This window comes from Gouania willdenowi, chromosome 14 (assembly GCF_900634775.1).
Source record: "Gouania willdenowi chromosome 14, fGouWil2.1, whole genome shotgun sequence".
NCBI classification, from domain to species: Eukaryota; Metazoa; Chordata; class Actinopteri; order Blenniiformes; family Gobiesocidae; genus Gouania; species Gouania willdenowi.
This window is the reverse complement of record NC_041057.1, coordinates 1,018,294-1,031,064: the sequence shown is the minus strand read 5'-3', so window position 1 is coordinate 1,031,064 and position 12,771 is coordinate 1,018,294. Positions and strand designations below refer to the sequence as shown.

General features: G+C 36.0%; 2 protein-coding genes across 2 annotated transcripts; both read left to right on the top strand.

Moving 5' to 3' along the window:
- The first annotated feature begins 376 nt into the window (after nucleotides 1–376).
- On the top strand, nucleotides 377–6,133 carry mfap3l (microfibril associated protein 3 like). The gene is made up of 3 exons (XM_028466984.1): nucleotides 377–514; nucleotides 2,133–2,415; nucleotides 5,285–6,133. Exons 2-3 carry the CDS (start codon nucleotides 2,157–2,159, stop codon nucleotides 5,866–5,868), a joined length of 843 nt encoding a protein of 280 aa, XP_028322785.1. The 5' UTR covers nucleotides 377–514; nucleotides 2,133–2,156; the 3' UTR covers nucleotides 5,869–6,133.
- A 665-nt stretch (nucleotides 6,134–6,798) lies between these two features.
- Nucleotides 6,799–9,392, top strand: LOC114475869 (forkhead box protein I1-like). The gene is made up of 2 exons (XM_028467029.1): nucleotides 6,799–8,587; nucleotides 8,865–9,392. The coding sequence occupies exons 1-2, from the start codon at nucleotides 8,221–8,223 to the stop codon at nucleotides 9,206–9,208; spliced, it is 711 nt and encodes a 236-aa protein (XP_028322830.1). The 5' UTR covers nucleotides 6,799–8,220; the 3' UTR covers nucleotides 9,209–9,392.
- Nucleotides 9,393–12,771: the final 3,379 nt, after the last annotated feature.

Genomic DNA, 12,771 nt, shown 5'->3' with positions numbered 1-12,771 from the left:
AAGGTCATCCAAATAAAGCGTGAGATTTACTAAGGTTTAAATTTTAATGTTTGACTTTTATCGACATAACGGTATCAATTTGGTTTATTTCAAACATGCAACGACTGTTAAATATATTTACAATAATAAAAGATAAAAAAGTTCGACTCATAATTCCATCTTTTGACAATAAATAAGTTATTCTGTTTGAAACAGATATGCTAAAGGCTAGGAGGATGTGCATACACATTTTTTCGACAATGTGTATACATATATATATATATATATATAATGTTTATTTTTCTAAGAATGATTACTTCTAGTACATTATGGAACATTACTTATAATGGCAGGGCTGTGACGTCATCACAAGTACCTGTTCCCTAAGCCCCGCCCACCTGTTGTTACCTGAAGCAGGAAATAGAAACTCGTTCATCGAGCTTTGGTTTTTCATTTTTGGCTGAAAAACTGTGAAGTTTCAACTCAACTTTTCGTGTCGATGATGATTTTCTCCTGTCACTGAAACCTGCTGCACGTGAGCATCGCTTTAATAACACCGTGTTAATATTATTCACTTATTATTAGAGTCTAAAGCCTTATTATTAGTCCTATTCTGACAGTTTGTGGATGAATCTTAGAGCACATCTGTTCTGAAATATTTGACTTATAGTGTAACATTGACGTTGGTCATAACATTATGAGTCATAATTTATGACCAATGAGGGTCTGATAGAAGGATGCAAGTAGTATATATATTCAGACATAATACGTAAAAACGAGTTGTTTCCAAGTTGTACATTGTTTGCCTGTTTAAAATAAAAAAGTCATCATATTACTGAACATTACAAAATATTATATAATAATTATATATATATAATAATTATTACGATAATAATCATGAATTAATAATAATTACAATATTAATAATACTATAATAATAATACATATTATTATTCTAATAATAACAGCAATATCAGTAATATTAATGTCAAATTAGTCACCAAATATTATTTATTAATAATAGTAATTTTAATCATTACAATAAAAAATAAATAATAATAATAATAATAACAATAATAATAATAATAATAATAACAATAACAATAACAATAACAATAATAATAATAATAATAATTAAAGCTGCAAGCAGCAATGAACATCCCCCACAGCCACACGCATGTCGGGACGTGGCACATGTTGGGGTGTGTTGCATGTCGGGGTGTGGCAGAAATGTTAAAGTGTTGAGACGTAGCTGACCATTTTCAAGGATTATGTCACAAACTTTCTTGCAACAATGTTCTGTGCAAATATAATGTCTATAATTTATTTTCAGGTGGCGCTATGACTATGAATGACGGTTGAGTTAAACCATAACTAATTTTTTTGGCATTAAAATGAAAGCTGCTATAATTAATTAGCATCTACTTAGCTCTACAAACTCTTAATAACTTTCATAAGCGTAGCACGTCATCCTAGTGAACAGGATGCTACGGAATATTTACATCTATAAACATTCAACTTTAGTGTCAAGATTGTTTTGTAACACAACCAAATAACCATGTGTGTTTAAAATAAAAATATGAATGTGTGACGTACTTTAACAGTGCAGTGTTGAATGCAAGAAGAATCTCTCTATAAAAGGAAGGAAGTTCTGCATGTGTGTGTGTGTGCGTGCGTGCTGCTCAAATATCTCTGTGGATCAGGATCAGACTGACCTGAGACTTTCAACATGGCTGCTGCTTGGTTCAAAGGGTGCGCAATGTCAGATTTGTTTGAACTGCAGTGATACTGTTATTATTATTTCATAAATGAATGCTTTACAAATTCCTTTAGAGTCCTATCTCTGCAGTGAAGGTTATGTTTTACCCTCCGTTTATCTGTCATTCTGTTATTTAGTAAGATAACTTGAAAAGTTATGAACAGATTTGGATGAAATTTTCAGGAAAATTGATAAATGGGACAAGGAACAGGTCATTACATTTTGGTGATGTTCTGGCTACCAAAAGAAAAAAGACAAAAAATCCTCTTAATTTTCCCAACTACACTGTGGTACTTCTTGTTGATGATGTCGTTCTCTCAGTGTCAACAGCTCAATGTTGACAGGTAGTATTGTAAAATCCATATTGTAAATATAATTGTTTGTGTATTTTTAGTATACTTTCTGCTCTGAGCTGAGCATGGCTCCGCCTCTGACCATGTGGTCTCTGATGGTCGTCGTCCTGTTGACGTGTCACTCAGTGTCAGCTGATCTGAACCAAACGTCTCAGTCTGGAGCCGACACCCCATCCCCCAGCCGAAACATGGTGGTGAAGGAGGGATCCAACACGCTCCTCCACTGCAACGTGAGCGAGAATAACCAGAGCCAGAGCCAGAACCAGAGCCTGGGGGACGTCCAATGGTTCAACTCTAGAGGAGCTCTGCTGGGGGCTGACGCAGGTCCGTGGCTTCACCATCACTAGTTAAAAAAAAAACAGAAAAATACACGGGAGGAAAACACACGTTCAAATGTCCTGAAAAGACAGCGTTCTGATGGAATATGAAATGTTTTATTTCTGGAAGGAACCAATCAAATGTTCATATGGGGGTTTTTGAGTAGTTGAATCCATTTTGAATGGGATCCACACTGGTAAACCAATGGTTCATACTCAAAATCAACAAATCCAAGATCCTTATTGCCAATTTGGATATTTTGTCATCACTTTGGTTCTATTTGACAGAGAAACATGATCTCTTCCTGAAAAGTATTGAAACATTTGTTATTTAAATATTAATCAGATATCTACATCATAAGTTTGAAGTTAATCATTGTTCATATTGGCAGGTGCTGCAAAATAAACACATCAGATTAATGCTGATGCACCAGGATCACAATGGATAGAATCTACCTGAGAAATAAATGAAAATAGATATATTAATTAATTAATTATTCCTATAAAATGCATCTTTGTCATACACAGTTGTGGCTGCAAATAAATCACAATTTAGCTCTTTTCCATGTGTAAAGTGTTGTGGTGGCCATCTTATATCTTACTCTGGATACAATTTACAGTATTTTAAGCTATTTCATGACAATCATTGTCCCCAAAAACATACATTTTGCCACAAAGATCATGTTTCTACGTCTAACAGAACCAAAGTTATACTAAGATTGAAATTTGCAACGTGTATGGCGGCCATCTTGGATCTTGCTCTGACCACAATTTATGGTATTTTAAGATATATTATTGAATTCCTTGACCCTGAAAACCTGTAATTTGCCACTGCGATCATGCTTGATTTTGAGTGGGAACCATCAAAAACCTTAAAGGGCTCATGTTAAGCTAAATTAACTTTTCTGTACTTTAAACATGATAAAGGTCTATTAGGGCTTCATACACATGATCAAAGTGTTTATTTCATTGATTCCATCAATCATTAGTTAGAGGGTGATTTGCTCCTTTCTTACTTCAGGGCGAGCCCAAACACCTCGCTCCAATTTGATGACGCATGCCCACTTTGATTACAAATTTGACGCGGCTGAGCTGGAGAAGCCACGCCTCCAGGAAGCTCTCTGCCATGATTGACATGTAAACAGACATGCCCACAAAGATGAGCATGTCAGCGTCCTTTGTGCAGTGCTATGTATGTATTTTCTACAGTTTATGTATGTACCAGCGAACGCCCCGCCCCCTCGCTCTGTCTCGTGTTTATAAAGCAGCATGAGCTTGGCTACGGAGTGGGTGGGAGGAGGGCGGCCCGTCCTCTGGCCCTACGTCACCGTGGGGGCAGGAGGAAGTCAGTGTCCCGTCTATAGACACGCCCACCAATGAATATGCATAAGTAGGACGTAAATCAGCCTGTTTGTGTAGAGTTGATCAGAAAGTCACTTTTCAGAGGCTAAAACTCTGGAAAACAGGCAAGTTTGTGAAAATAAACCTCAAATATTATGTTTTTGGGGTTCTTAGAACAAATGGAGATGATGGTGAAAAATAGCATGATATGTGATCTTTAATTTACACATTTTCATACTTTTTTCCAGAAGTGAAACATCTTAATATTGCTACACACAGTATCTGTCTATGGGGCGCCGATTGTAAAGTTGTGTGTGTTAAAATAAACATCAACTTTTTGCAACATTTAGCAACAAACCACATTAAAAAAAAACATGTGATGCATTTACAGCAATATTTGTGAAATTTATTTTTCTTGTAAAATGTGATGACAATGTTAAATCTAAACGTAATGTTCAATGTCACTCTTAAATGGTAAATCTTAAATGTTAAATCTAAATGTTAAATCTAAATGCTAAATGTTAAATGTAAATCTTAAATGTTAAATCTAAATGCTAAATGTTAAATGTAAATCTTAAATGTTAAATCTAAATGTTAAATCTAAATGCTAAATGTTAAATCTAAATGTTAGATGTAAATCTTAAATGTTAAATCTAAATGTTAAATCTTAATGTCACAAGTGAAACTAAATTTTTAGCTATTATTCAAATTCACCGGAAATACCAAAATAAAAGCTCACCTGTGATGTTCAGATTTAACATTTACATTATATTTTTACAAGAAAAGTAAATATCACAAATTTCAATCATCTTTAAAGCAAAACTAAGTAACTTTTTCACCTTAATAAAAATAAGTGTTTATGGGGTGATTGGGGGATCTTTCAGCCAATCCGCTGCTGTCTCTGGCCAGAAAACAGCACTTGCTACTTTCCTGCTTCCGACCCGGTGGCAAACGTACTGCTTTACGGCAGTCTAATACATACACACTGTCGTCGCGGCAACAGGAATGCACACACACTCGCAACCCAGTGCTCCGTCAGGCAGCACACACACAAATATCCATCCACCCATTTTCAGAGCTGCTTTGTCAGCACACAAACACACATTTCCTCACTTCCTTCCGTATTACTCCCACATCATTCATTTATTTTACTTGTCTCTCTTCCTCATGCTGTTCACATGGTCACATGGGACAATATGTGTGAAAGCACCCTTCGTGTCACTGTTATATTAGGATTTTTCAGTGATCGGTTGCTACTGTCTTGGAAGAGCAAAGGTGCGCATGTAGCTGTGGGGTGGGGCAGGGGGCGGGGTGTAAAGAGTTTACGACAGTGACATAATCAAAGGGACCTTTCGTTACTTAGTTCTGCTTTAATTGTTCTTACAAGGGACAAAAAAAATTCACATACGTTTTTTAAATGTGGTTTTTTGCTAAATGTTTATTTCAGCATGTGCAACTTTACAATCAGCGTCCCATAATCTGCCTATGTATGTTTTCCGTGTTTTGTTTAACGTGACGTTTGTTTTCTCCTACAGGAGGGAAGTGGAGGCTGGAGGACGGCGGCGTTCTGAACATTACGGTAGTTTCCTTCCAGGACCGTGGGCGCTACACGTGCGTGTCGTCCAGCGGCGCCAAGGCCATCGTCACCCTGCGCGTCTCCTACACCCACAGTGGCCTGGGTGTGTACTACGTCAGCGTGTGTCTGCTGGCCTTCTCCGTCACCATGGTCCTGAACGTTGCACGGCTGTTCATGGTCAGCGGCCACCTGAGGGAGATGGAGAGCGCTATCAACGACTTCTTCCGCACCGAGGGGGCGGAGAAGCTGCACAAGGCGTTCCAGGTGGCCAAGCAGATCCCCATCGTCACCTCGGCCAAGACGCTGGAGCTGGCCAAGGCCACGCACGGCAAGACCAAGGAGCTGCTCCGCCACGTGGAGGACCTGGCCCGCAGCGTGCCTCTGCCCCCGCTCATCCTCAGCTGCAGTGGCCACGCACAGGAGGCGGAGCTAGATGCCCCCGCTGACCCCGCCCTCATTGCGCAGAGCGGAGAGGTCAGATTGAAGGTGGGAGGGGCTGGTGATGAAGACGAGGAGGAGGAAGATGAAGGAAAAAGTCAGTGATAAACAATGTTTATCAATTTCACTTTAAATAGGTCAGAGGCCCCAGTCAGGCCCCAACCCACAGGGTGAGAATCTCTGCCTTAGGTCGTTCAACAATAAAGAAACACCAAAATTCATTTAAAAAGACTAACAAAATAGAAACAAGTTATTTAAAAGGTCTAATTAAGACTAAAATATTATTAAAAAAACATAAAAATATGAATCTTAAAAAGACTAATAAAAAAAAAAACAATAATAATTTAAAAAGACAAAGAAAGAAAGAAAAGACAACACTAAAATTCCTAATTCTAAAAATACTAAAATTATTCATTAAAAAAGACCAATTATTAATTGGTTATTTTTACCAATTACCAATGATTAATTATTAATTTTAAAAAACTAAACTAAAAACCACAAAAAAAATACACTTAAAATAGTAAAAAAAAATTCATTAACAGTACTAAAAATACAAATTCTAAAAACACAAAAAATATTAATTAAAAATACTAAAAATATTTATTTAAAAACGATGTTTATTAAAAAGACTAAAATCATAATTTTCACACAAATATTACATTTTGAAAATACCATCAGGAATAAATAAAGTTTTTTAACTCAAATAATTAAATTAAATTAAATTAATTAAATTAAATTAATTAAATTAAATTAATTAAATTAAATTAAATTAAATTAATTAAATTAAATTAAATTAAATTAAATTAAATTAAATTAAATTAAATTAATATATTAAAACGGAAAGACTTGAAATGACTCCTATTAATAATAAAAAAGACTAAGAAAAACAAAAAATAAGAATAGTAAAAAGATTGAAAATGTCATCTAAAAAATACTAAAACCATGATTGAAAAAGAATATACAGTACATTAAAAAAAAAGTTTGTGTTGCAGTATATATATATATATATATATATATATATATATATATATATATATATATATATAAAATGAAGGAAACCTAGAGTTAGATTGACCTCAGGTTTCATCAAACCTGATCAATTCAATGTTTCACATTTAAAAAGCTTCCCTACCGTCAGAAGGAAGAATAGAGGATTACAGCTCCTTCAAAATAAAAGGCCTCTGTGGAAGTCTCTGAGAAATAAGAGAGAAGGAGTTTAATTCAGACCTTGTTTGTTTGTGTGTTTCATCAAAACTTTTTTTTCAGACACATTCAAAGTTCATAGCAGACATAACACAACAGACATATCATTGTATGTTTTTGATCAAACTTGATAAAAACAGTGGACGTGAGCTCAGGATCAACTCTTTGACTCATTCATAGATGCACTGACGTGTTCTCTGAAAAACAAACAAACCTTTCTCTGATAATAGTATTTATTAATGATGATAATAATAAAACAGAACCTTCAGAATAAAGATAGTTTGGATCCAACTGTATCTATGTGTAATTGTGTTGGAAATGATGTGTACAAACAAGTGTTACCATTAAAACCAGTTCAATGTGCACCTCCAGTAAAGAACAGCATGTGGTTTCTGAGAAAACTGAGTTTGAAATTAACTTGGTTTCGAAATACATGTAACCTATAGACCAGTGGTTAACATACTTTTCACAGTCTTCTACCCCTACTCTTGTCCTTTAAAAAAGCAATAATGTAATGTTATACACATTTTAGCCCACTATAGTTGGAAGATGTAAGGTTTAAATGTGAATTTTTGGTGTTATTTCTCCCTCAGTAGGAGTTGTAAGGTTTAAAAATGAATATTTTTGGGTTATTTGTCCCTCAGTAGGAGCTTCAGGCTGTAAATGTGAATAATGTTGGGTTATTTTTCCCGAGCTGCAGTCTGTCAGTCTGTGCTTGTGTCTGTGGAACAATGCTGCGTGGGCGACGGCTCAGACTGCAGCTGCTTCTCTGTTTGTGTGTGAAAAGCTTCTCAGATCTGAGTGATTTCCATCTGAAAACCAGGCCAGGACACACCTTCATCATCATCATCATCATCAGCAGCAGCAGCAGCAGCAGCAGCGGAGAACATCTGCAGACATTAAAACTGCTGTGATCAGTTGTTTTTTAATCAATGAGAAATTTTCCCACAATTCAAGCAATACAATGTTAAAAAATGTCAAAACATCAAAAACATGCCTTTGATGTTTTTTAATAAAAATACATCAAAGGCATCATGTCAAATTACGATAGAAACCCAAATAACATCAGTATTTACAATTTGAAGGATAAGTAGTTTGAATTTGACCATCTGCTGCGTATCGACTCTTCTGCCTCAGGCCTCACCTCCTGACTGCATCCTATTCAAATCTGCGATCCAATCAGCTGTCAGTGGAGGCGGGGTCAGGTGGGGTTTAAGTGTCCTGGTACAGAGACCAGGTGAGCAGAGCGCCAACATGGATCAGAACCTTCCTCCAAGCTTCCACCCCCACAGCCTCTATAGCCCTGCTCTCCATGAGTCCCCTTGGGTCCCACTGGGGTTTCCTCAGGGAACGGAACTCCTTGCCCACCCGGGAGGACCCTGGTCCTCGCCTCTGGACATCCTGGACTCCATTCGACCGCCTTACTCTTTCTCCGCCCTCATCGCCATGGCAATCCAGGATGCCCCCGAGCGCCGGGCAACGCTGAGGCAGATTTATCGCTACGTGTCTGACAGCTTTCCATTCTACGGCTGCCGCGAGGCAGGCTGGCAGAACTCCATCAGACACAGTCTGTCGCTCAACGACTGTTTTCAGAAGGTTCGCAGAAAGCCTGACGACCCCGGTGAGTCCAAGCCACGCCCACTTCACAGATTTATCTGCTACTAAAGTAGAAAAGACCTGCAAGCTTTACTGTAGCGGTACAACCTCGCATGCTCATATAAAAGTCAGAATTATGACTTTAAACCCAAAATTTTTACTTTAAACTCAGAAATGTTTCTTTATTCACAGAATTCTGACTTTAAACTGAAATCTTTTTCAAAATAAAAGCACATTTATTAATAAACCTGTTAATTGATTGTCTATTGTGTGTGTGTGTGTGTGTGTGTGTGTGTGTCCAGGTAAAGGAAACTACTGGACATTGGACCCAAACTGTGACAAAATTCTTGACAATGGAAATTTTTGCCGGAGGAGGAAGAGGAAGGACAAACAGCCCCCCTCACCCTGCTCTTCATCATCATCATCATCAGAACCCAGTCCCACCCACAGCCTGCTCTGTGGGGGTGAGTTGCCGGTTCTCCCCTCTGACCTGAGCACTTTCCTGAGTCACCTTCATCCCTCCATCCTCCCTCCTCCTCCTCAGTGGGGGGCCCCAGACCCTCCGACCCCCTCTCTGGATGATGCTGCGTTCTGGGGCTGCTTCAGTGACGCTGTGACCTTTGACCCACTGCTCTGCTCACTCTGAGGAATCCACACAGCTATGACCTCATGGGAAACATTCATTCATTCATTCATTCATTTTCAGACCCACTTATTCCTGTTCAGGGTTTCGGGGGTCTGCGGGTGCCAATTTTATTAATAATTATATTACACTAACATGTTTGCATAACTAATAGAAATGTATTTAAATAAACTCTTATTTATCCATCTCCATCCTCCTTTTTCTGTCTCCTTCTGGTCTTTAAAAATCAAAAAATAATTTCTTTATTAATTATCAATTGAAAATTGATAATTTTTCCTTTATTTCCTATTATTATTTTATTAAAAATACATATTTCATTTTATTAATCAATATTACATTACATCTGTATATACAGTCCCCTCCAAAAGTATTGGAATGGTAAATTCGTTGTTTTTTGTTGTATACTTAAGATATTTGGTTTTCAAATCAAATCATAAATATGAGACAAAAGTTCAGAATTCCAGCTTTTATTTCATAGTATTTACATCTATCAGAATCAGAATTCCTTTATTAATCCCAGGGTGAAATTGCTTATGTTACAGCCACTTAAGAAAAATCACAAATAAAAGAATAAAACGTTTAACAAAGATGAAAGAAAAAATAAACAATAAATAAAATACTGTTAAAAATAAGAATCAGATACACGCACATTACAGTAGTAAAAAATAGAGTAAGATTATTATTATCAATAATAATAAGACAAATATACAAATTATGTACAAATATGATAGATATTTACAAAAAATAATACAAAATGTACAAATATGATTTAAATATTTCCAACAATCAAGCTGTGAGGTTACAGTGATGAATTATACAGTTTGATCTCCACAGACAGGAATGATTTCCTGTGGCGTTCTATGGAGCACCGTGGTTGGATCAGCCTGCTGCTGAAGGTTCTAAAGGTTCTAAAGGTTCTAAAGGTGCTACGGTGTCAGTTTGGACCGCGGAGCATAAGGGAGAAATGAACTAATGACGGGTAAAAATCTCAGTAAAACTCCAGAAAACAATCACCAGTAATAAATATTATCTCCCTGGTAAAGACAGTAGCTCTAATAACAGGTAAAATGATACATACAGTACACTTACTCCGCCTCTGGGTCCTAGTGCCTGCTGACCGGTGAAGCCTGCTCCGTTTACTGTGTTTAATAAGTCAGTGTGTGTTTAATAAGTCTGTGTGTGTGTTTAATAAGTCTGTGTGTGTGTTTAATAAGTCAGTGTGTGTTTAATAAGTCTGTGTGTGTTTAATAAGTCTGTGTGTTTAATAAGTCTGTGTGTGTTTAATAAGTCCGTGTGTGTTTAATAAGTCCGTGTGTGTTTAATAAGTCCGTGTGTGTTTAATAAGTCCGTGTGTGTTTAATAAGTCTGTGTGTGTTTAATAAGTCTGTGTGTTTAATAAGTCTGTGTGTGTTTAATAAGTCCGTGTGTGTTTAATAAGTCTGTGTGTGTTTAATAAGTCTGTGTGTTTAATAAGTCTGTGTGTGTTTAATAAGTCCGTGTGTGTTTAATAAGTCTGTGTGTTTAATAAGTCCGTGTGTGTTTAATAAGTCCGTGTGTGTTTAATAAGTCCGTGTGTGTTTAATAAGTCCGTGTGTGTTTAATAAGTCCGTGTGTGTTTAATAAGTCTGTGTGTGTTTAATAAGTCCGTGTGTGTTTAATAAGTCTGTGTGTGTTTAATAAGTCTGTGTGTGTTTAATAAGTCAGTGTGTGTTTAATAAGTCCGTGTGTGTTTAATAAGTCTGTGTGTGTGTTTAATAAGTCAGTGTGTGTTTAATAAGTCTGTGTGTGTTTAATAAGTCTGTGTGTGTTTAATAAGTCTGTGTGTGTTTAATAAGTCCGTGTGTGTTTAATAAGTCTGTGTGTGTTTAATAAGTCTGTGTGTGTTTAATAAGTCAGTGTGTGTTTAATAAGTCTGTGTGTGTTTAATAAGTCTGTGTGTGTTTAATAAGTCCGTGTGTGTTTAATAAGTCCGTGTGTGTTTAATAAGTCAGTGTGTGTTTAATAAGTCCGTGTGTGTTTAATAAGTCTGTGTGTGTGTTTAATAAGTCTGTGTGTGTTTAATAAGTCAGTGTGTGTTTAATAAGTCTGTGTGTGTTTAATAAGTCAGTGTGTGTTTAATAAGTCTGTGTGTGTTTAATAAGTCTGTGTGTGTTTAATAAGTCTGTGTGTGTTTAATAAGTCTGTGTGTGTTTAATAAGTCTGTGTGTGTTTAATAAGTCTGTGTGTGTTTAATAAGTCTGTGTGTGTTTAATAATTCTGTGTGTGTTTAATAAGTCTGTGTGTGTTTAATAAGTCTGTGTGTGTCTGTGTTAAAGTCTACATGTTTATGTCTCTGTCCATTCACTCTTTTCATTATATTCATGTCTTTTAAGGTTTTTATTACATAATATCAGCTGTAGTCCAGGCCGCCGCCATCTTGGTTTATGTCGTCACCAGCGCGTCATCACCACAAGTCGCGAAGGCGCAGAATGAGTCAAATAACTGTAAAGAGTTTTTATATTAGTCTATTTTATTTTTAAAGTGATGTTTTTTTGTGGCTTCAGACTTTAATTACATTTATGTATATAATATGTTCTCTATAATATAAACAGGTTCACAATATAATTATTTTTATAGTTTCTGTTTCCACTGTATTCAGAATAATAATAATAATTCTCAACTAGAACTATTGATTGATTTGTCACATGACTGTTCCAGGGTTTGTTTTATTTAGTTTCACATCTACCTGTAGATCTATGTTTTTTACACTGATGACAAATTGTTTGTAGTTTTATTTCAGAAAGTTTCACTTTTACAGTTACAGTTGGAAACCTTTGTTAATGAATATCCTAGTTATATTACAGTAACCAAATTAAACTATATCAACTAAGTGAATTAATAAAAAAAAACTGTTAAAGGCTTTTTTCAAACTAAAAAATTATCTTGTGAACTCTGTGACCTGTTGACCTGCACAACTCAAAGAATCAGAATCAAGAATCATTATTTCTTGGCAGAAACACTTTTAAACACTTGCTGTACATTCAGCTGACATAAAAATATTGTTTTCAAATATGTAGAATAATTGTGAATTTATCAGTAGTAGTTTTAATATTTTAGTTAATTTTTTGCAGGCACCTTTTTTGTCCATCAAATGTATTTAAAATAAACTAAAATTAAAGAGAGAATGTTATTTAACTGTCGAACCTTGTCATAATTTTGTTTATTTCTATATTTTTTTAAATTGAAAAAAAAAAAAAAGTTTATCGTCTTGGTCTCAGTGCATTCTGTTCTCGGGCAAGTCTTGGACTCGGATAGTGTGGTGTTGAACACATCACTACAGTTAAATCTGTAGATCAGACATCTATGAGGCTATGATGGAGCAGTGAATTGTGATGCTGTGCTGGAAGCGATGGGTCGCGGGTTCGCGTCCCGCTTCAGTGTTTTTTTATGACATTTTTTTGGACGTAGAGATGACTCTGGCGACAATATTACATTAAAAATCAATATAATTGATTCGATATCAAGCGTCAGTCACTGTCTTATTTCACCATCAGGGTGAATATATCACTCTCTTTTGTTTGGTTGTC